At 42.4% G+C, this 22,316-nt stretch overlaps 1 protein-coding gene and 1 long non-coding RNA gene across 7 annotated transcripts in view; one reads left to right on the top strand and one right to left on the bottom strand.

Annotated features, from left to right (window-relative positions):
• The window catches only part of METTL9 (methyltransferase like 9), a 52,038-nt gene extending 42,193 nt beyond the window's left edge, over nt 1-9,845 (bottom strand). Inside the window, exon 1 of one of the 3 annotated variants that reach the window (XM_019430319.1) lies at nt 9,786-9,845. In XM_019430319.1, the coding sequence (XP_019285864.1) occupies nt 9,786-9,830 (45 nt within the window). In that variant the 5' untranslated portion in view covers nt 9,831-9,845. Of the gene's footprint in view, nt 1-7,473; nt 7,777-9,785 lie in introns of those variants that run through there. The other 2 variants (XM_019430318.2, XM_019430317.2) reach the window with 2 other exon arrangements.
• On the top strand, nt 7,931-22,269 carry LOC109255549 (uncharacterized). Of its 4 annotated transcripts, none has more exons than XR_008419384.1 (3): nt 7,936-8,084; nt 8,716-8,855; nt 21,568-22,269. It is a non-coding gene; the product is annotated as an uncharacterized LOC109255549 (long non-coding RNA). The 4 variants fall into 4 exon arrangements; XR_002075296.2 differs by lacking the exon at nt 21,568-22,269 and adding an exon at nt 17,434-17,448 and having other exon boundaries at nt 7,937-8,084; XR_002075295.2 differs by lacking the exon at nt 21,568-22,269 and adding an exon at nt 17,271-17,365 and having other exon boundaries at nt 7,939-8,084.
• Nucleotides 22,270-22,316: the final 47 nt, after the last annotated feature.

The raw sequence follows: 22,316 nt of genomic DNA, 5'->3' as shown, positions 1-22,316 counted from the left end.
TCCTTCAAAGCTCACTTGAACTTTCTCCAATCCAAGACGGTAAGGAAATCTTTTAAATAACGAATTCTAATCAAACCAGTTATACCATGCAGTCATCTACTAATGCCGAGTACAAGGTAGGATGTGGTAATTAACCAGAACTTCTAAAAATTACAGTAAATACTGTAAAATACAGCAAATACAGAACTTCTAAAAATACAGTAAATTACTTGCAACAAGACTGTAGCTATACTAAAAATCAGACAAATAGCCAAATGAAGTAGACATGAGTTGTGAATGCATATGTGACAATATTCGCTAATCAAAATATAAGGTATTAGGTCAGGTCCCATGAACATCTCCTAATCTTTATATAATCTTGGTGGATCAGTCATTCCTTCAAAGCAGAAATATAATTTTCTGATGAGATTATATTTGCTTATCAAACAAAGGGATATAGTTAAAAGCTTACCAGAATTTATTTTTTAGTTCAATAGTCAAACGTGTTATATAATTATCTTTTCTTCCAAAATACAGAGGACTTGAACACAGAGGAGTTAGAAAGTTATTTTAGGGGGGCACCCAGGTGGCTTAGTCAGTTAAGCATCGGACTTCAGCTCAGGTCATGATCTCATAGCTCGAGTTCAAGCCCCACGTGAGGCTCTGTGCTGACAGCTGGGAGCCTGGAGCCTGCTTCAGATTCTGTCTCCGTCTGATTCTTTGCCCCTCCCCTGCTCGCACACTGTCTCTGTCTCTCTCTCAAATATAAACATTTGAAAAAAGAAAGTTATTTTAGGGGTTGGGCGCCTGGGTGGCTCAGTTGGTTAAGTGTTCCACACTTCATCTTAGCTCAGGTCATGATCTCATGGTTCGGGAGTTCGACCCTGGCATCAGATTCTGCACTGATAGCACAGAGCCTCCTGCAATTCTGTCTCTCCCTCTCTCTGCCCCTTCCCCACTTGTGCTCTCTTTCTCTCTCAAAATAAACTTAAAAAAAAAAAAGGTTATTTTAGGGGGCACCTGGGTGGCTCAGTCAGTTAGGCGTCCTACTCTTGATTTTGGCTCAGGTCACAATCTTAGGGTCATGAGATTAAACCCTATGAGAGCCCTGTGTCGTGCTTAAGATTCTCTCTCCCTCACCCCCTTCGCTACTGGTGCTTTATCCCCTAGATACAGGCACAGAGCCCCTAAGACTCTTGGGGCATCCCCTAAGTGTTAAAGAGTATCTTTTGGGGGCGCCTGGGTGGCTCAGTCGGTTAAGCATCCGACTTCGGCTCAGGTCATGACCTCACGGTTCATGGGTTCGAGCCCCGCATTGGGCTCTGTGCTGACAGCTCAGAGCCTGGAGTTGTTTCAGATTCTGTGTCTCCCTCTCTCTCTCTCTCTCTGCCCCTCCCCCACTCGTGGTCTGTCTCCCTCTGTCTCAAAAATAAACAAACATTAAAAAAATTAAAAAAAAATAGAGTATCTTTTGTATGCTAATATAGTGATAGGGGGAGGGGGGTTTGAACTTTCAGCCCCACCTCCAACCTCTAGACAAAGGAGAGGAGTTAAGAGATTGAGTTATCACCAAAGGTCAGTGATTTAATCAACCATGCCTAGGTAATGAAACCCTCATAAAGCCCCTAAACAACATGGCTCTAGGGACTTCCAGGTTGCTGAACACCTGGAGAGGGCATGGAAGCTCTGTGCCACCTTCTACCGGCCATACCTTGCCCTATTCGTCTCTTCCATTTGGCTTTCCCTGAATCGTATCCTTTATAATAAACGAGTAAACAAGTAAAATGTCTTCCTAAATGGAGTCATTCTAGCAAATTATCTAACCTGAGGGAGGGTTGTGGGAACCCCAGAATTTGTACACAAATTGGGCAGAAACATGGGGGGGTAGTCTATGTACCCCCAACTTGCAGCTGGCACCCGAAGGGAGGGCAGTCTTGCAGGATGGAGTCCTTAAGCCTCTGGACAGATGTTAACTCTGGGTTGTGTCAGAACAGAAATGAATTGTAGGACACCCAGCCAGTGTCAAAGAAATAGTGGGTGTTGGAAAAAAGACACCCTAGGTACGATTTTTTTTCCAACATTAAACTTGACCAAAGCACTCACAAACTGGATGAAAGCCAGAACTTGGGACACTTATCCCAACGTTGTCTAACTCACACACTACAAAACTGCAACTGGTGTTTTTGCATACAGCTACATGGATTCAATGTCTCCACACAGCTCTGCTAAAGTGGGGGCAGTTTCCTACTAAGGAGACAGCCTACTTTCACAGGCCCTCATACAACACAAGGCTTCCTAGGAGTGGCATCATGAAAAGGTAGGAAAAGCCTGGGCCTTGAAACCAGACAGAGCAGAGATCAAAACCCAACTCTGCCACCTACCAAGTATCTCCTGAGCAAGTGTCATCGCTCTTAGGCTCATCTGTCTATTAAAAAAGGGGGTGCGCCACCTACCTCTGGGAGTTGTTATGAGGGTTAGAGAGAATCATTAAAGTGTCTGGCAGACAATAGAAACACAGTAACTTGATTTCCTTTCCCTTCCTGTCCAAGGACCACAAAAGCCAGTTAGAGAACTGAAGTTCAAGAGAATGCCTAAAAACCACACGGTAGGTCTGGGCACCCAGCCATTCTCAAAAGGAATGAGTAACCAAAGACCTGAGGCATTTAGCACCACTAAAAACAACTGGAAAGGCTCCACTGACAGGGTCCATGAACACAGAATCTTTTCTACTACAGGGGGTGGTCAGACTAAGCCTGACGACCTGGACCTGGCAGCTAAGGACTCAAAAATCACATTCTAAGTTCTGCAATGAATCCTATCAGTCCAGACATTCAATCATTGACACTTCCTTGCATTGAAGCACAGCATAAGAGTCAACATTCAAACCATTCATTTTTCTTCCACAGATGACACAAACCTAAACCAACAACCTCTTTATATGAGATTTCAATGTGTACAGTGACAAGGCACCCAAGTCCATGGAGGGAAACAATTCATATGGATTAGATTAAGTTGTTTCAGCTTTGATTTAATAAATAAATAATTGGCAATTTTCATTTAAAATATGCACTCACTGTTAGAATTTTATAATCCTAAGATTTTAACAATGCTTTAGAAGGTCTAAGCAATGGTCTTTTACTGGCAATTACCAGGGTGCCCTCAAGCACCTTCTAGTGTATTCAGCAGCAGAGAGAGATCCTGATATTCTGTGAAACTGAAGCAAACACTTGTTGTTTTTTCAATGTCTCTTTATTTTGAGAGAGAGACAGCATGAGCAGGCGGCGGGGCCAGCACAGAGAGAGGGAGACACAAAATCCAAAGCCGGCTCCAGGCTCTGAGCCTTCAGCACAGAGCTGGACACAGGGCTCAAACCCACAGACGGCGAGATCACCACCTGAGCCAAAGTCCAAAACTTAAATGACTGAGCCACCCAGGCACCCAGAGGCAAACATTTGGATAGGGTTTCAACACAATTGTAAGGAAGGAAAGAAACTCCTTTCAAAATCTCTTTGGTATTCAGCTGCAGAGGCCTCCAGATTCTGGAAGGCAGCTCAGAAGAGGATACAAATCCATCAGTGTCCATCTGGCTAGCTGGTGACTGCCCTTGAGCATTGTTAACTTGTGCCTGACTTTGATCAGCCCCTGCAAAGTAAATGGGGAGTGAGGGGACAGGACACCGAATCTGTCCATTAGCACAACCTGTGACCTATGGCTGTGATGTCCAAGTATTTTTTCATTTGGAAAAAACCCCCAGTTGTTTCAATTCCGTCTTATACCCCATCACCCCGTGCAACATAACACAGTTCAGAGCTTACAGAAGGTGAAAAAATAAGTCAGATAGAACACAACCTTGCAGTTTTAAGTTATACCTTGCTAATTCCAGATATTCAAGGTTACCTGTGCTCTTAAGAATCCTTACAGTACATCACCTGCAGAAACCGTCCTGGCTGGGTTCCAGGGAGTTCCGTAACAATTCTTTTGGCACTCCATCAGTTCAGAAACTACTGAATGACTATTATTATCAAGAACCTAGTTAGTGAGGCCTAAGAGTCCTTTCAAGTTTCAACAGCTCCATAATTGATGCATTAACTTGAAGTACTAGGTACAATGAGACAAAAACACTAGATGCAAAGTTTTTGTCGTTGCTGTCTTCTTTTTAAGTTCCAAGCCTGCCAATGTTGAAAAGTGACATATCTAGTTTCTCATCGCCTGGCTCTACTTCTTCCCAATGAGGCAAACTATCCACCATGCAACTGTGACTAAGAAATGTGCTGCTGATGAAGGCAGCTGGAAACTTTCTCTGGAGAAGACTCTTTTTTTCTGTAAGGGGCTACAGAGTAAATAGTTCAGCTCGTGGGTCACACAGTACCAACCACTGCTGCTGTAGTGTGGAGGTCCCTATGGGCAGTAAGTAAACGAATGTGGTGGCTCTGTTCCAACAAGACCTTATTTGTGGATGCTGAAATTTGAATTTCATATAAGAAATTTTCTCATATTATAAAATATTACATGCTTTTGCAGCCATTTAAAAACGTAAAACTATTCTTACTTTATAGGCTGTAACAAACAAGTCAGTGAGCCCAATTTGGCCTGCAAGCCACATCCCAGCTCTAAGAGAAGCCCTTCCTTGCTTCTCCCTTGCTTAAAGTGAAAAGTAATCCCAGCTTGAAGCTAGCACACCAAACCAAGTTATTAAAATGGTGCTGCTACTACAGTTTTAGAACTACTTTAGGGCAAAGGAGCCTTGCAACTCATCTCCAGGCTATCATAACTAAATAGCAATTTTTAATGATAAACATTTCCCAAGATTTCTCTTTTAACCAGAGAATCCTCCACCATAATTTCTTAATAAAATCATCATAAAGAAAACTTGTGCTAAGTACGGTTCAATTAAATCCACTGGGGCACCTGGGTGGCTCAGTCGGTTGAGCATCGACTTCAGCTCAGGTCATGATCTCACGGTTTGTGAGTTCGAGCCCCGCGTCGTGCTCTGTGCTGTAAGCTCAGAGCCGGGAGCCTGCTTCAGATTCTGTGTCTCTCTCTCTCTCTCTGCCCTTCCCCCGCTCACACTCTCTCTCAAAAATAAATAAAAAACATTAATTAAAAAAATGTTTAAAAAATCCATAACCCCACTTTCACGCAACCCCAAAAGAACCAGATGTGGCTTGCTATGGAACCCACACCCCCAAATGAACACCAGAAAACCCTGTATAAAACTATAAATGTGAAGGGGGCAAGGATGTTAGAGTCAAGTTACTTTACAAGTAAGAAAGTTCATAAGGCAAACCTAGGATCCTGGATTATAAAGAAGATAACAAATCAGCGCAGGCACTCTGCAGAGAGGAGTCTCCTCTTTCACTTTATCTCACCGTGGTCTCTATACACACATTTCTTTTGTTCATTTTAATCTTTATTCACGGGCAATATTTTCATGTGTCAATGCATCACTGGATTGATCACTCTAAGGAAAAGAGTCAATCTGCCCCTAAATATTCAGAAAGTACCAGATTAGTCTTCACTTTGGAGAAATTAGTGGCCAAATTGTTGGTCCAACTGGTTAAAACACACACATGTACACATATAACTCAGCATCTCAGAAGTGTAACAAAGTAAATGGGGTATCGGAAACCACTATTAGTAACTGATTCAGTTTTTAAAAGGCACACAATTAGAAAGTATCTCCTGTTAGGAAGTACTTATAATGAGGCTACGTCTCCAGCTATAGTCTACCTAGACTCCACGAAAATCAAATTATGTAAACAGTTTTTCAGTTTTTTAAATATAACCAATTCTTTTATAAGCATTATATAAATATATTACATATAAAATATATATAATAAAATATATCAAATGTTATAGTAGAGGTAATCACAAGTGTCATAAACACCTACAGCTAAGAGACTCCACCAAAATTCCACATCAGTGGAAATAAGCTTCCTTTTTGTCCTAACCGGAACATTACTTCTACCAATTGTTGAAAATGACATTTCTAATTCATTGTGTTATGCCACTATCCGTATTCCACGTGGATATGTGACATTTGGTAACTGTACATTATCACTGCAGTACTTTAGAATTGTCTCTCTAAGAACGATTAACGTAAGTAATTTACGGCAAAGAATGTGGTTTCACAACTGAAGATCACCTACTGACTTTATGTACTCTCCTAACAATATCACAGGCATGACTACCTAACAAATCAGACTAGCTCTGGGATCACAAAAAAATTTTATGGGAATGTAGGACTTCCTTTAAAAATAGAAAATGGGCCACAATCAGTAATTACTAAATAAAAACTGTAAGCTACTTTCCTTAATGAATTGCTTTATGTCCTTAGATAATTCTTTACTTTCATTAAAACACACGAAATCAACCCGAATTTAAACTCTCTGAACGCCTGGCATAATAAGAAATGTAACATAGGAAAATGAGAAATCTATGAAAACGATAAGTCATAAGATGGGGAATAACCACCTACTGCTGTCTTGAAAGGCAAAATGCACTATAAATGCTAGCAATTATAAGCCAACACTCCGACAGAGTTTAAAAGCCTCTTTTCAATGAATGCAAGGTTAACCACAAACTATATTATGGTCAAAAATGAAATATCACTCTTAATTCCACAGTTGACCTGCACATACTTCTGTAAGTGGCACCAAACTAAGCTAATGAAAAGACTGCCTAACCGGTTACATCGCGTCGTTCACGATCCACAACTCTGAAAAGAATTCACTCCTCCCTAATTCTGTTTTAAAAACCCTTCCAGGAAAAGCTTGCATCATCTTCCTTCTTACCACATCTTTCTGGTCGACTACCAACATCGAAGTTAAAAGGAGATCTCTCTTTGGTAGGAGAGGAAGGTTCAGCAGGATGGGAGTGTGAGGACCTGTCAAACACATTTAACTGCTGAGGGAAAATGTCACCCGAATAAGCCCAGAGGGTTAAATGGCTCACAATGCACGGTTAAATTTCTTTATGGCCCTTTGTACGTTCAGAGATTCAACCAGACAAAAAGAAGGACCTGCTTTTCGCTTTGATTCCCCGGGGGTGATGAAGGCGGTCGAGGGAGATGGGTTTGGTCTGGTCGTTTACATCGCAGGCCCCGGTGCCAGATGGATGCCCGTGGCCACGCGCTCGCCCCAAAGTTCCTGCGTCGTGCCGCCCGGCGCCTGCAATCACCGCCTGGCACCCGGGAACAATGCGGGGCGCCGGGGCGCCCACACCCGGGCCCGGGAAGGAACGGGAGGCCGTTGTCCGCCCGCGCCCGGGAACAAAAGGCGCCGCGGGGCCCGGGCCGAACGCTCGAGGGTCGCGGAGCCAGCGCCCGGCGGGGACGACGTCGGGGAAACTTTCCGCGGGGCCGAGGCGGCGGGGCGAGGGCCCCGGGAGGCCCTCTCGCCGCGAAGCCCCGCACAATAGCCGGGCCGAGCGCGGGAAGGCCGGGCCGCCACGCCCCCGCCCCCGCCGGGCCCGGGCCCGACCCCGGCCGCGTACCTGGTGGTTCTCCTTCCTGCCGCCCGCGGCCGCCGCCGGCCCGCCGGGGCCGCTCGTCATGTTCACGTACAGGGAGCGGGTGAGCGGGCTCCGCAGCGTCCACATCCTCCGCGCCAGCCACACGGACGCCAGGCTCAGGCACAGCCAGCCCGCGAACAGTCTCATCGGGGGCCGCGGCCGCTCGTTCGGATCACCGCCGGCGCCGGGGCGAGGAGGAGGAGGCGCCGCCGCCTCCGGCCGCCGCCGCCGCCGCCCGGACTCGAGCCATCGCGCCCAACTTGCCCATCCAGCCCCTTCAGGGCCGAGGCGGGGGGTGGGGAGGAGCGGGCGGCGCACAGCCTTCCCACCTCCCCCTTCCTTTCCGCCCGCGGAACGCAACCGCCGCCGGCGCCAGTTTCCACCCGGAGCACTTAAGAGCGGCCGAAGCGCGCTCCCGCGCGGATAGAGCCGCCGGCCGGGAGGCGGGACAAAGGGAGCGCGCATTCGCCAGGCGCGCGTCCCCGCCTCCTATCTGGGCCGCGGCTTCATGTAATGGCGGAGATATTTTTCGTTTTATACGGCAAGGGCGATACTTCCGAAGGCAGTTACTGAAGCCTCCCGGTCCCTCCAAGGTGGTGTCCTTAGGACTTCTGGTCTTTCCTCGCCTTAGTCGTGGCCTCTGGGCGCCTCATTCCCTTCCCCCAACCCCCCCACCCCGACCCCGGCAGGACTTAACCTGGTTGTGCAGATTGACCCGAGGGTGAGGAGAGGGAGTCTCCTGCCTTTCGTACGTCCAGACTGTCAGACCAACACCTTGCCTGATACGGACGCTGCCAGTTCTTAACTGTCACTGGCTCAGCTGCGTGGCTTATTTACATTTAGAGCCGAAGAGCCAGACCCCCACCCCAAGGGCCTCCACCCTGCTCCGCAGGAGCTACAAAGCGGTCTGGAATCTAGGGAGAAAGGATATCACCATGCCCTTGGTTCTTCCCAGTCCTGTTCCCCAACCCTGGCAAGTTGCTGGCTATATGTTTCTAAGAGATATCAGTGAAAGCTCTGCCTTTGTTGGAAGCCACTGCAGCTCAGGTACCTGCAAGTATTACGTTGATGTATTGATGACCCTGCCCAAGAACGAAGACCCCCAAATCCGAGGCCCTTGCTGCTTGTTTCCTTGAACTAACAGATGGAAGTTGGACCCAGCACTCAAAGCGAACTAAGCTCCGGGAGCAATATTTACCCGGATGTTTCTTTGATCATTTCTAGCACGAGGAGACCTAGCAACGTTTCAGAACCGAAGGGTTACACCGTGTTCCTGTGTCTGAAGTTCTTCCTGCTGCTACCACCAAGCTACAACTAAGGAGTAATATATTTCATGGGTTCTCTAGCTTCAACACCTTTTCCAGGTTTGTTTGGAAACTGCTTTTAATTTAACTGCACTAGAAATAATGTAAATACATTTTATTTTAGTTCAAAAGAAGTAAGCCTTACCGTCAACTCCAGTATTGCACTTAAGAGATTACCATTTATGAAGCAGTGGTATGGTGATCCACTGATGAAGAACAAAATCGTACTTTACCCACAAACTTATTTATTAGCTTCTAAGAATCCTGGCTTGGGACTTTTTGGGAACAGGGGCATCTTGTTGCCTAATGTGAGGTAGGCTATAACAAACACAAAGGGGAAAGGGGAGGGTACTTTGTGTTCTCTCTTTTCAGTATGTTACCTGACTGCTTCCTGCTAAAACGCCAAAGAACCTGAACCTTACTAAATCTAGTTCAAACTTGTAGTGGTCCTGGCCCAAGTCATCAAAAGGGAACCATATTAGCCAGTCCAGGTAAACTCAGTTTGTTTACCATGTCACCTGTCCCTCCTGTCTCATGCAATCAGTGTCAGATAAAGCAGCCTTCATCTTTTTAGAGGTGGAGTGGGGAGGAGGGTGAAAGCAGTAGGAATATATAAAGTGACACATTTCATTTCTGAAAACAAAAAAGACAAAAGGTATGCCCCCCAACTATAGAGTAAACCTGAGGAGCCACAGCACAGAGACTGCAAAATGTGTCAGATGAACAAGAAGCAACTAGATGCCTACTGAACTCTGAAGGATTTGGGGGTCAGTTGACAGCCAGGAAGCCTAGCATCTCAAAGGAGCAGACTTTCATTTTATACCTGAGCAGCTGGCCTGGAAAAATAAATCACCCACACATTTAAAATAGTCTATAATAATCACAAAATAGTCAAATACATGTTATTTACACTTAGCAAACACAGGAAGAAACCAAAGCACAACATGATCAAATGATTTGCCTAAAGGTAGAGCAAATTCAATAGCAGACCTTTTCATAGAACCTGGTATCCCAGCTTGTGATCCTTCGATCCATCTAAGAAGCCTCTTCGTTGTCTCTCTCTTCTCAGAGAGCCTCCTGAATTACAAATGAGGAGGAAGGAAAACAGCAAGAGTAAATATACTAAGCAGAAGTTCAGATTGCCCTCGGGGACTGCCCCCTTCCTTCATCTACTAGAATGTCACTACTGTATATTAAAACCTCAATTAAAAACCTCAGTTATCCATAATGGAGAGGGGCAGAGGCACGAATAACACAAGAAGCTGAAAACCAGCCAATATCCCTTCTAACGTGGCTTTTAAATGCAGTCAGTAATAGTCCAAAAACACAGAAATAACACCCTCTGTATTGACCTCTGCTCACTGCCCTCCTGACTAGGAGCTCAGGTATTGAACTTGGGTCATAGTGCTGTGCATAGGCCCCATATCTTGTCTGGATCACTTTCTTCTCTAGAACTCTAAGCAAGGGTACCTTTTGGTGTAATTGTTCTTATCAGCTACAAATTACAACATATCCATGTTCTCTTTTCAGTGACAAAATCTAACGTAAAGGGAACCCATGGAGAGCTTTGCGGGCGCCTGGGTAGCTCAGTTGGTTAAGCATCCGGTCCCTGATTTCAGCTCAGGTCATGATCTCATGGGTTATGAGTTGGAGCCCTGCATCAGGCTCTTTGCTGACAGTGCAGAGCCTGCTTAGGATTCTCTCTCTCTGCACCTTGCCTACTCTACCTTTCTCCCTGTCTCTCTCTCAAAATAAACAAACGTAAAAAAAAAAAAAAAAAAAGCTTTAAAAAAAAAGAAAAAGAGAGACTTGGATCTGCAGAGGCACAAAATGTGCCAGTCACTGTTGGTCATTGTCCTCTCCTTGAAGAGATTAAGTAGTGTAAAAAGCACTCAAAAATCACACGTTTTTGTGGACTTTTTTATACTTAATATTTTGTAGAGTGTCAGAGAATGGTACAAGTTTTCCCCAGTATAGATGTGCCCTGTGGTAATTAAGCAATGAGCACCTCCAAAAAATAAAATTAGTAAATGTATCCAACAATTTATTTTTATTTATTTTTTTAGAGAGAGAATGAGAGTGTGAGTAGGGGAGAGGGGGAGACAGAGAGAGAGAGGGAGGGAATCCTAAGCAGGATCCACACACAGCACAGAGCCCCACTAAGGGCTCCATTCCACAGCCCTGGGATCACAACCTGAGCCAAAATCAAGAGTCAGACGCTCAACCGACTGAGCCACCCAGGCACCCCAACATTTTTTTTCATTAGTAAACAGGGCATTTTTTATCTGAACTTGGTTGATATAATTTCAGTCATACACAGTGATCACTGTGATCTCTGCTTGATAAATTCTAAGTTCTGGTGAAACTGCAAACAGGTTAGAAAAAAATTGGCAACATAAAGTAGCAATATTAAACCAGGAGTCACCTATGGAGGCAAGTACAAATAACACAATGTACTCTTGGAGATCTCCCAGTGCTAACTCATCAGCATACTGGTTTGAGACAGACCAGCTGGGTTTGAAGCCTGGCTCTAAGCTTCTTGGTAATGCACTTTGAGGCAAATAACTTGATTGCTGTAGGTCTCACTTTCCTTATCTGTGAAATGGGAATAATAATAATGGTCACCTATCTCATGGGGATGTAGTAATGATTAAAGTATATATTCTAAATATAAAAGACTATATATTCTAAATATAAAGGACTATTCCAAATATAAAGGTGCCTCAAGATGCAGGGAGCTCTCCAGAAATGTTAATTTGCTCTTGTTTTCATTATAACATGGATAATTCAACCTCTTCTGATGACCCCTTTTCCTTATCCATAAACTAAGGGCCATGATTCTGAACTGCCTACTTCATAATACACCTACGAGAATCAGATGATCTTAAAGTCTCAACCAAGATTATCATAATAAGGATGTTCGGTCCTAACATAACCGTGATCTCTGCAAAGCTACTCTCCATAAAACATTCCCTTAGAGCCCTTGATGAGAGCTCCTCCTCAGTGTGTTTATTCCCAGGCTCCTTCCTGAGACTTGGGACTAAGGGAGGAAAGATGAGAAGAGGAAAGAGAACACAAATCTAAAAAACATTCAAACCTAAAATTACAAAATCAGGCAGCACATAGAAGTCATTTACTTGTGAAGGATGACTGTCTTAGTAGGAAAGCCTTTCCCTCTCTGATATATAGAACTCCACACCAACCATGGCATTTCACGTGCTTACAACCTTCTGAATCCTGCGGCTTCCCTCTACCCCACACCATGGCAATCTCATACCTGTCTCAGTTGATGTCAGGAATAGCAGCAGAAAGACAAAGAAATAGCACTTTCATGTGGTCAATAAACATTTATCGAATACATGCCACACGCTAGGCTCTAAACTAAGTGGAATAGAAACACAGTGCCTCACCCTCATACAGCTTGCTGTCTGTCTAGTAGGGAGGCAGACATGCCCAAATAATCAAAAATCAATGTATAATTACAAACGGCTGAGTGCTAGAAGAGAATTGGATATTGTTAGAACTTAGAACAGAGGGTTCTGACTTGACTGGGGTGTGGGGAATGGAGTGTTCAGGGAAAGCTGAAGTATGAGGAAGTGTGGCATCATGGCCCTCGTTTTGACATCTCCTTGCTAAGCTTGAGAGCTTCCGAGTTGCCCAAGTTCCTCTAGATTATAGATGCACCTAGTAATTGTGAGAAAAGAAATAGGGGTGTTCTTGGAGCCTTCTGGGATGTGAAGACTCACGGTGGCCACCTATGTAATTATGTTGTACATCTACATGACTGCTTTTAGGACCCTTCAAGAAAATCTGCACATAATAGTTTAACTCACTTAGAGGAATATGTGTATTATTTAAAAATACATATTTCAACTCTGCAGTGTCCTTCTAGTAGGAGGTCTGAGTCAGAGCTCTGAAAAAAGAGAGAAGGCTGTTGTTTTTCATTCACTTTCTGGGATATTTTCAAAGGTCCAAAGATCTTTGATCTCGTTTTAAGTATATTTTCAAAACATCCCTATCCTTGGCCTCATAATTGCTGTCTCCTGCATGTATGTGGGTTTGGTCTTATGAATGGCCACTTCCTCTCCACCCAGTGTGCCATGTCACTTCATGCCACTGTGTTTTCATATACTTGTTTTGAAACTATAAAACACTCAAACTTATGGTTTATATGAAATACATGAAAAAATTGCACGGTACAATGAGAAAGCTTTAAAACAAAATCTAAATATTTCATAGTAGACAAAATATATATGTGCATACATAAACATAAGTGATCTTAAAGAGTTTGTATAACATAGCACAGAGCCACATCTCTGCTGGCATGAAAGACGATGACTATTTTATTTTTGCACAACCACATACTGGTCTGAGAATGAGGAAGAATACGTTTATGAAAGAGGATACTTGAGCAGTCAAGCAACCTGAAAATCAGACAAAACTATCTCCCTTCTCTGGTAAAAACAGTGATTGATTTTTTTTTTTTTTAATGGCCACAACTAATGTGAGTTTGCTTTACAACTTAACCTAGGATCTTCCTTAAACGTGTTGTGCCTACAAATCATTAAACCCAGAAGAAAGGCATTTGACTATTAAATATCCAAAACCTCAGCATTTTGAAACCCCACAGCTGTTTTCCTTCAGTTCATAGTTTCCCCTTACCAACAAACATCCTTTGTTCCATACAGTTTCCTAAAATCGAGAGTCAATACTGCAAACAGCTATTAAGCTATTCCACAGTAGAAAGTTTATTTCAAGTTCATTAGCTTTCTGTCCTCAAGTCTTTCGAGTAAAGTTTTAGATATGGCAGGGACAGGCATTAAAGGCCATCAGCTTTTCCTTCCACTAACAGAGCTCAGATTCCACCCTCTTCCTCCAGCCTCCCACACCAGTTCTGGCGGGTGGGGTGGGAGAAGCCAGCTTTGCTCAAGGACCTCACTAAAGTGTAGTTTGTGAATATAGAACAGGCTATTCTCCCTCCAGGAAAAGTCCATTTTATAACCAAAACTATAAATGACATTGGAGCCAAATGTGCTGTTTTTTAGACAGACATAATTTTAAACAAATTGCCTTAGGTTATACATGCACTGTTTTTATTTTCATAAGGAGACATATTTATAGATAATTTTCACCACATCTACAATGCTCATCATAATGATTTAATGGAATGAGGCTTTAGGTAAAAAAGCCTTAAGTTATCCCTGTAGACTTTGATAGAACAATGGACTAATTTTTAGAGTCTCCAACGTCCTGGTTGATAAATGAATGGGAATTTCTCCATTGTCATACTATAAACAGCAACATATACATAGGAATATGTATACATGATACAGGGTAAATCATATTTGAAAACATTTAATATTTATTAGCTCTTTTCCTCATTTAGAATTTATATTTGGACACAAGTATCAGGAATACATTATATTTTTGACATATATTATAGTTTAAAGAATTTTTAAATTTTTTTTTTTAACGTTTATTTATTTTTGGGACAGAGAGAGATAGAGCATGAACGGGGGAGGGGCAGAGAGAGAGGGAGACACAGAATCGGAAACAGGCTCCAGGCTCTGAGCCATCAGCCCAGAGCCCAACGCGGGGCTCGAACTCACGGACCGCGAGATCGTGACCTAAGCTGAAGTCGGACGCTCAACCGACTGAGCCACCCAGGCGCCCCAAGAATTTTTAATTTTAAGCAAACTCTGTGTCACATGTGGGGTTCGAACTCATGACCCAGAGATCAACAAGAGTTACATACTCTACCAACTGAGCCAGCTAGGCACCCCCAAAGATGTTTTAGGGAAAAAATTAAGTCAGATCATTTTGACATGATAGGCAGTATATACAGTTGATTTTTTTTTTTTTTTTTTGAGAGAGAGAGGGTGCAAGTGAGTGAGGGGTGGAGAGAGAGAATCCCACGAAGGGCAGAAAGAGAGAGAGAGAGAGGAAGAGAGAAGCACGGCTCACCCTGGGCTCGTGTTTTACTCAAAGCAGGGCTGTACTCACCCTAAGTGGGGCTCATGCTTACCTGATGTGGGACTCGAACTTACAAACTTTGAGATCATGGCCTGAGCTAAAGTCAAATGCTTAATGACTTAGCCACCCAGCCCCCCCCCCCATGCAGCTGATCATTAATATTGCCCTGAAATAAATTCTGGAAATACAGAAATAAAATTGCTGTGTATGTATAATGGATTAGAAAAAAGAAATGTAGGGGCGCCTGGGTGGCGCAGTCGGTTAAGCGTCCGACTTCAGCCAGGTCACGATCTCACGGTCCGTGAGTTTGAGCCCCGCGTCGGGCTCTGGGCTGATGGCTCAGAGCCTGGAGCCTGTTTCCGATTCTGTGTCTCCCTCTCTCTCTGTCCCTCCCCCGTTCATGCTCTGTCTCTCTCTGTCCCACAAATAAATAAAAAAAAAACGTTGAAAAAAAAAAATTTAAAAAAAAAAAAAAAGAAAAAAAAAAAGAAAAAAGAAATGTAAAGTCACCTTTTTTTTTTTTTTAACGTTTCTTTATTTTTGAGACATAGAGACAGAGTACAAGTGAAGGAGAGGCAGAGAGAGAAGGAGATACGGAATCCAAAGCAGGCTCCAGGTTCTGAGCTGTCCGCACAGAGCCCAACATGGGTTCCAAACCCACGAAGTATGAGATCATGACCTCAGCCGAAGTTGGACGTTCAACAGACTGAGCCACCCAGGTGCCCCATAAAGTCACCTTTTAAAAAGGCAGGTCTGGGGCTGCTGGGTGGCTCAGTTGGTTAAGCGTCCAACTTCAGCTCAGGTCATGACCTCGCGATTCGTGAGTTCAAGCCCCGTGTCAGGTTCTATGCTGATAGCTCAGAGCCTGGAGCCTGCTTCGGATTCTGTCTCCCTCTTTCTCTGCCCCTCCCCCACGTGTGCTCTGTCTCTGTCTCTCAAAAATGAATAAACATTAAAAAAAATTAAAAAAAAAAAGGCAGGTCTGTTGGGGTGCCTGGGTGGCTCAGTCAGTTAAGCATCTGACTCGATCTCAGCTCAGGTCTTGATCTGAGCTTGTGAGTTCAAGCCCCATGTTGAGCCCCATGCTGGATATGGAGCATAGATAGATAGATGCATAGATAGATAGATAGATAGATAGATAGATAGATAGATAGTCAGGTTCCCAAGCCAAGACTTGATTGCAGATTGACTGAAGGAAGATCATAACATATCTACAGAAAAAAACAGCTCATTGGGGGTAGAGGTGGGGAGGAGTTGTGTCAGCCTTGGGAAATGGAAAGGCAGGCTGATTTGGTAGTGGATCTCCATCATCAGCTCAGGAGACAGTATCCTTCACTTTGCTCAATGCTGCACGTGTCTCTCTGTGTGGATGGTGATGGGTGCATCCATTTTATCCAGGCTCCATGACATCGTCCATTAACATCATTCTAAATGGCCACATCCCTCATTCCATGCTCACCACATGGTTGGATGTGCTTCACCCAACAAATATCAGACAGACCTCACTTGCCTGAAAAGTGCAATTGATAGGGATGAGAACATTCCCAGATTGTTGAGGCATGCTGTGGTTCTCTTCCAAGGTCTTTCTTGCCCCACCCCACATTCCTCATCCCTGAACCCCATTTCCATTTATCCAACTCTCATCTTTATCATCAAAAACAGGGTGAACACTCACACCAAGAGACATGAAACTCAAATTCTAGTTACATCCCCGACATTTTCCATGTGACCTCGTAAAATCACATAACCTTCATTCTTTTGTTGTAAAAATGGTAATTAATAAAGACCACCTGTGCATATGCACCTGGATTAGAGACTTCCAGTTATGGGATCTGTTCCTTCACCTGCTTACTTTCTTTCATGAATTATGGGTTCTTTGGATATTTCCCCAAGTGATAATATAAACATACCTATACTTACATAGTACACAAGAGAAGTGGTATAATTTTGTTTTCCCACACACTTTAACAAGAAATCTCACAAATTCAGTCCCATAGCACTCCACAAAATAGGAAATAATTTACAGCAAATCGTACATACCTGTGACAAAGTTTGTAAGTAGAGCCATCTTTCGTCTTGACAGTTGTGTGCTTGACAACTTGTCAGCTTCTTATGATCTGAAACCAAAATCCTTACATTTCCTCCTCCCAATATCAGTCACTCTCCCACTTAGTGTGAGGCTTGCCCAGTCCCCTGGGAGGAGGCACTCATTAGGAAAAGTAGGAACAAAAATGAACATATTTCTTTTTTTTTTTTTTTTTAATTTTTTAATGTTTATTTTTGAGACAGAGAGAGACAGAGCATGAACGGGGGAGGGTCAGAGAGAGGGAGACACAGAATCCGAAACAGGCTCTAGGCTCTGAGCTGTCAGCACAGAGCCCGACGCGGGGCTCGAACTCACAGACCGTGAGATCATGACCTGAGCCGAAGTCGGCCGCTTAACCAACTGAGCCACCCAGGCGCCCAAAAAAATGAACATATTTCTACCGCATGAAATTCTAGATCTGGGCCACAGCCTCACTCTTTATGAAAAAAGCATTGCGAGAGTACCACCCAGGCCACTGAAAACAACAATGGCTCACAATAGATGCCAGACATTGTGGTAGGTATCTTAACGTGTGTCATCTCTTTTTTTTTTTTTTTTAATTTTTTTCTTTTTTTTTAGAGAACATGTACGCATGTACACCCAACTTGCGGAGGGGCAGAAGGAGAGGGAGAGAATGAATCATAAGCAGGCTCTATGCTTAATGCACGACTGGTGGCAGGACTCTAGCTCAGCGCAGAGCCCTGCAGTGGGAGGTGGGGGGAGGCTCTATCTCACCACTGTGAGATCATGATGAAAGGACCTGAGCCAAAATCAAGGATAGGACGCTTAACTGACTGAGCCACCCAGGCATCCCCATGTGTCATCTCTTTTTTCTTTTTTTAAGTTTATTTTTTGAGAGAGAGAGCGCAAGCGGGGAAGGGGCAGTGAGAGAGAGGGCGACACAGAATTGGAAGCAAGCTCCAGCTGAGCTGTCAGCACAGAGCCTGACACGGGTGGAACTCATGGACCGTGAGATCGTGACTGAGCCCAAGTCAGATGCTTAACCAACTAAGCCACCTACATTCCCGTGTCATCTCTTTTAATCCTCAATACAATCTAAGAAGGTTGATACTATTGTTATTTATTTCTTTTCTTTCCTTCTTTCTTTTTTCTTTTCTTTTCTTTTCTTTTCTTTTCTTTTCTTTTCTTTTCTTTTCTTTTCTTTCTTTCTTTCTTTTTTTTTTTTTCAGAGGAAGAAACCAAGGCACATAAAGCTTCTATTGCACAGCCAATGAGTGGTTGAGGCAGGATTTTAAAGCAGGCGGTCTGATTTCAGAACCCACATTCTTCACACAATGCTCTACTGCCTCCTAGTGTTTTAGCTATCCTCAGCCCAGGAGCATCAGAATCCCAGGTGGTGTTAGTTACACTGCAGGTTCCTGGGTCATTCGAGGTGTACTGATTCAGAATCTTGCTGTAAATCAGAAATTTTTAATATGGTTCACAGGAAGAAGGCGGGGAAGAGGTCCTTAGCAGAAGCGCTATGTTCTTTTTTTTTAATGTGTATTTGTTTTTTTGAGAGAGCAAGAAAGCTAGTGGGGGTTGGGCAGAGAAGGAGGGAGGCAGAGCATCTGAAGCAGGCTCTGGGCTGACATCAGAGAGCCTGACACAGGGCTCGAACTCACAAACTGTGAGATCATGACCTGAGCCAAAGTCGGGTGCTTCAGCCACTGAGCCACCCAGGTGCCCCAGAAGCAATATGTACTTTTAATAAAGAGTGTTAATAAAACAGTATTCAATAGTCATGACATTGTTAATGAGGTAATTATTTTTAAAGTGTTGAGATACCCTAAAAGTGTTGAGATAACCATTTGACTTTCTGAATAGCAAGTCAAATGTCACTTGTGTAATCACTTCAAAACAATCTTCCAGGAATAAAATGAAGATAATTTCTGTGGTCTATAAATATTTTTTAAGTCCAGTAATTCACCCTGTATAGTATATAGTTTGAGTTTTGACAAATGCATACAAGGGTTGTGACCAATACCCACAATCAAAATACAGACTATTTCCATTCCTTAAAAAAATTCCCTGTGTCCCTTGTAGTCAACCTCTCTCCCCATCTTAGATTCTGCCAACCACTAATGTGTTTGCTCCCCTGAAAGTTTTACCCTTTCCAGAATATGATTTAAATGGAATCATACAGTTAGGTAATCTTTTGAGTCTGGCTTCTCTTCCACTCAGCATTGTGCACTTGGCATTCATTCATGCTGATGTATCAGTAAATCTGTCTTCTTACTGACATATGTCATTCCATGATATGGATGTACCACAATCTGTTTCCCTGTTAACCAGCTGAAGGACATTTGAGTCACTTCCAGTTTTTTTTATGTATGTGATCATGACTAAACTGCCATAAACAACTGTGTACATGTTTTGTGTGAACACAGTTTTTGGTTCTCTTGAGCAAATAGCTAGCAATGGGATTTCTGGATTCTATGTCAGATTCTATGTCTATTTAACTTTTTTAATAAGCTGTCAAAACTGATTTCTAAAGCAGCTGTGCCATTTTAATTCTTCCAGGACTGTATGAGAGTTCTAGGTGCTCCACAATCTTGTCAGCACATGGTATTGTCAGTTTTTATTTTAGCCAGTCCAATAGTTATGTAGTGGTATTTCACTGTGGTTTTATTTTTCTTTTAATGTTTATTTATTTATTTTGAGAGAGAGAGAGAACATGAGCAGGGGAGGGGCAGAGAGAGAGAAGGAGAGAGAGAGAATCCCAAGCTCCCAAGCTCCACGCTATCAGCACAGAATCTGATACAGGGCTTGATTTCATGAACTGTGAGATCATGACCTGGTCGGAAATCAAGAGTTGTTCACTTAATTGACTGAGCCACTCCTTCACTGTGGTTTTAATTTGCCTTTTCCTGATAACCAATAATGTTAAAGATCTTTTCATGTACTTACTTTCCATCTGTAGCTCTTCTTTGGTGGAATGTCTGTTCAAACATTTGCCCCTTTTTTATTGGGTTGTTTCTTATCTTTTAATTGGTTGAGAGTCTTTTTAAAATACTCTACATGCAAGTCTTTTATCAAATATGGATTTTGCAAATATTTTCTCCCAGACTGTGGCTTACCTTTTCATTTATTAACAATGTCTTTCAAAGATCAGGAGTTAATTTTTTTTTCCCCAGACTTAATGAGGTATCATTGACAAGTAAAAATTGTGTATATGTAGATTGTACAACATGATTTTTTAAAGGTGTACAATTGGATGATTTAATATACATATAAATTATGAAATAATTATAATAATTAAGTTCATTAACACATACATCACCTCACATAGGTACCTTTGTGTGCATATGTGGTAAGAACACTTAAGAGCTACTCTCTTAGCAAATTTCAAGTGTATAATATAGTGTTATTAACTATAGTCACCATTTTTTACATTAGATTCCCAGAATTTATTATAACTGAAATATTGTGCCTTTGGACCAACATCTCTCTACTTCCACACCCTCATGCCATGGCAACCATTGTTCTCTGGCTCAATGTTTTCAGCTTCCATTTATAAGTGAAACCATACCAGTATTTGTCTTTCTGTTCTGGCTTACTTCACATAGCATAATGTCCTCCAGGTTCATCCATGTTGGTGCAAATGATGAGACTTCCTTCTTTTTTATGGCTGAATAATCTCTGTATCTATATCACATCTTTATCCATTCATCCATCAACGAACACTTAGGTTGTTTCCATACTTGGATATTGTGACTAATGCTGCAACGATCATGGGAGTGCAGATACCTCTTTCTTTTAGTTTTGGTTTAAGTTTATTTTGGGAGAGAGAGAGAGAGAGAGCGTACGTGCACAACACAAGTGAGGGAGGGGCAGAGTGAGAGGGAGAGAGAGAATCCCAAGCAGGTTCCACACTATCAGCGCAGAGCCCCACGAAGGACTCGATCCCATGAACTGTGAGATCATGACCTGAGCCGAAATCAAGAGTTGGACGCTTAATGGACTGAGCCACCCAGGCATCCCTCTTTTTCTTTCAGTTTTACTGAGATATAATCAACATACAGCATTGTGTAAGTTTAAGGTATACAGCATAATGACTTGACTTACATATATTATGAAATGATCATCACAATTAGTTAACATCCATCACCTCATATAGATACAAAAAGAAAAAAAAGAAAGAAAATGTGTTTTTCCTTGTGTAAGAACTCTTAGGATTTACTCTTAACAGCTTTCAAATATACCCTACAGCAGTGTTAACTACAATCATCATGTTGTACATTACATCCTGAGTACTTATTTATCTTATAACTAGAAGGTTGTGCCTTTTGACCACCTTCCTCCAATTCCTCCTTTCCCACCCCTGCCTCTGGAAACCACAAATCTTCTCTTTTTCTGTGAGTTTTATTTTGTTTTGTTTTGTTTTTCTGTGAGTTTCTGGGGTTTTTTTGTTGTTTTTTGGGTCGTTGGTTTTTTGTTTGTTAGATTCCACATATAAGTGAGAGCATATAGTATTTCTCTTTCCCTGTTTTAGTTCACTTAGCATAATGCCCTCAAGATCCATCTGTGTTGTCACAAATGGTAAGATTTCCTTCTTTTTATGGCTAAATTCCATTGCATGTATATATACCAAAACTTTATTCATCTGTCTATGGACATTTAGATTGTTTTCCCTGTCTTGGCTATTGTAAAGAATACTGCAGTGAATATGGAGGTACAGATATCTCAACATAGTGTTTTCTTTTCCTTCAGATGTAGTCCCAGAAGTAGAATTGCTGAATCATATGGTTGTTCTATCTTCAAATTTTTGAGGAACCTCCATGCTGTTTTCCACAGTGGTTGCACCAGTTCACATTGCCATCAAGAGTCCACAGGGATCCCTTTTCTCCACATCTTCACCGGCATTTTTTATCTCTAATCTTTTTGGTGATAACCAAACAGGCATCTGTTTTCAATTTTATTGATTTCTGATGTTTATTATTTCCTCCTGCCTGATTTGGGTTTAATTTGCTCTTTTTTGTTTGTTTGTTTCCTAAGGTGGAAACATAGATTATTAATTTCAGACCCTTCTTTTATTTATATATAATATATAGGCACATATGTATAATATATATACATATTCATTTAATGCCACAGACTTCCTTCTAGGCACTGCTCTCATTGCATTCCACAAATTTTGATATACTGTATCATGTTTTCATTTTTGTTCAATTCAAAATATGTTCCAGTTTCCTTGCTGACTTTTTCTTTAATCCATGAGTTATTTAAAAGTGTGTTTTTAACTTCCAGATTTGGGGGGGATTTCCCAGGTAGGTTATTGGTTTCTAATTGAATATACCATTATAATCAGAAGACATACTTTATATGACTTCTTTCATATGTGTTGTTATTTCTTTTTTAATTTTTTTTAATGTTTATTTATTTTTGAGAGAGAGAGACAGAGTGTGTGAATGGGGGAGGGGCAGAGAAAGACAGAGACACAGAATCTGAAGCAGGCTCCA

Source organism: Panthera pardus, unplaced genomic scaffold, assembly GCF_024362965.1.
Source record: "Panthera pardus isolate Hobbes unplaced genomic scaffold, ASM2436296v1 HiC_scaffold_5, whole genome shotgun sequence".
NCBI classification, from domain to species: domain Eukaryota; kingdom Metazoa; phylum Chordata; class Mammalia; order Carnivora; family Felidae; genus Panthera; species Panthera pardus.
Note: the sequence above shows the minus strand (reverse complement) of the source record. Positions and strands in the feature narration are given on the sequence as shown.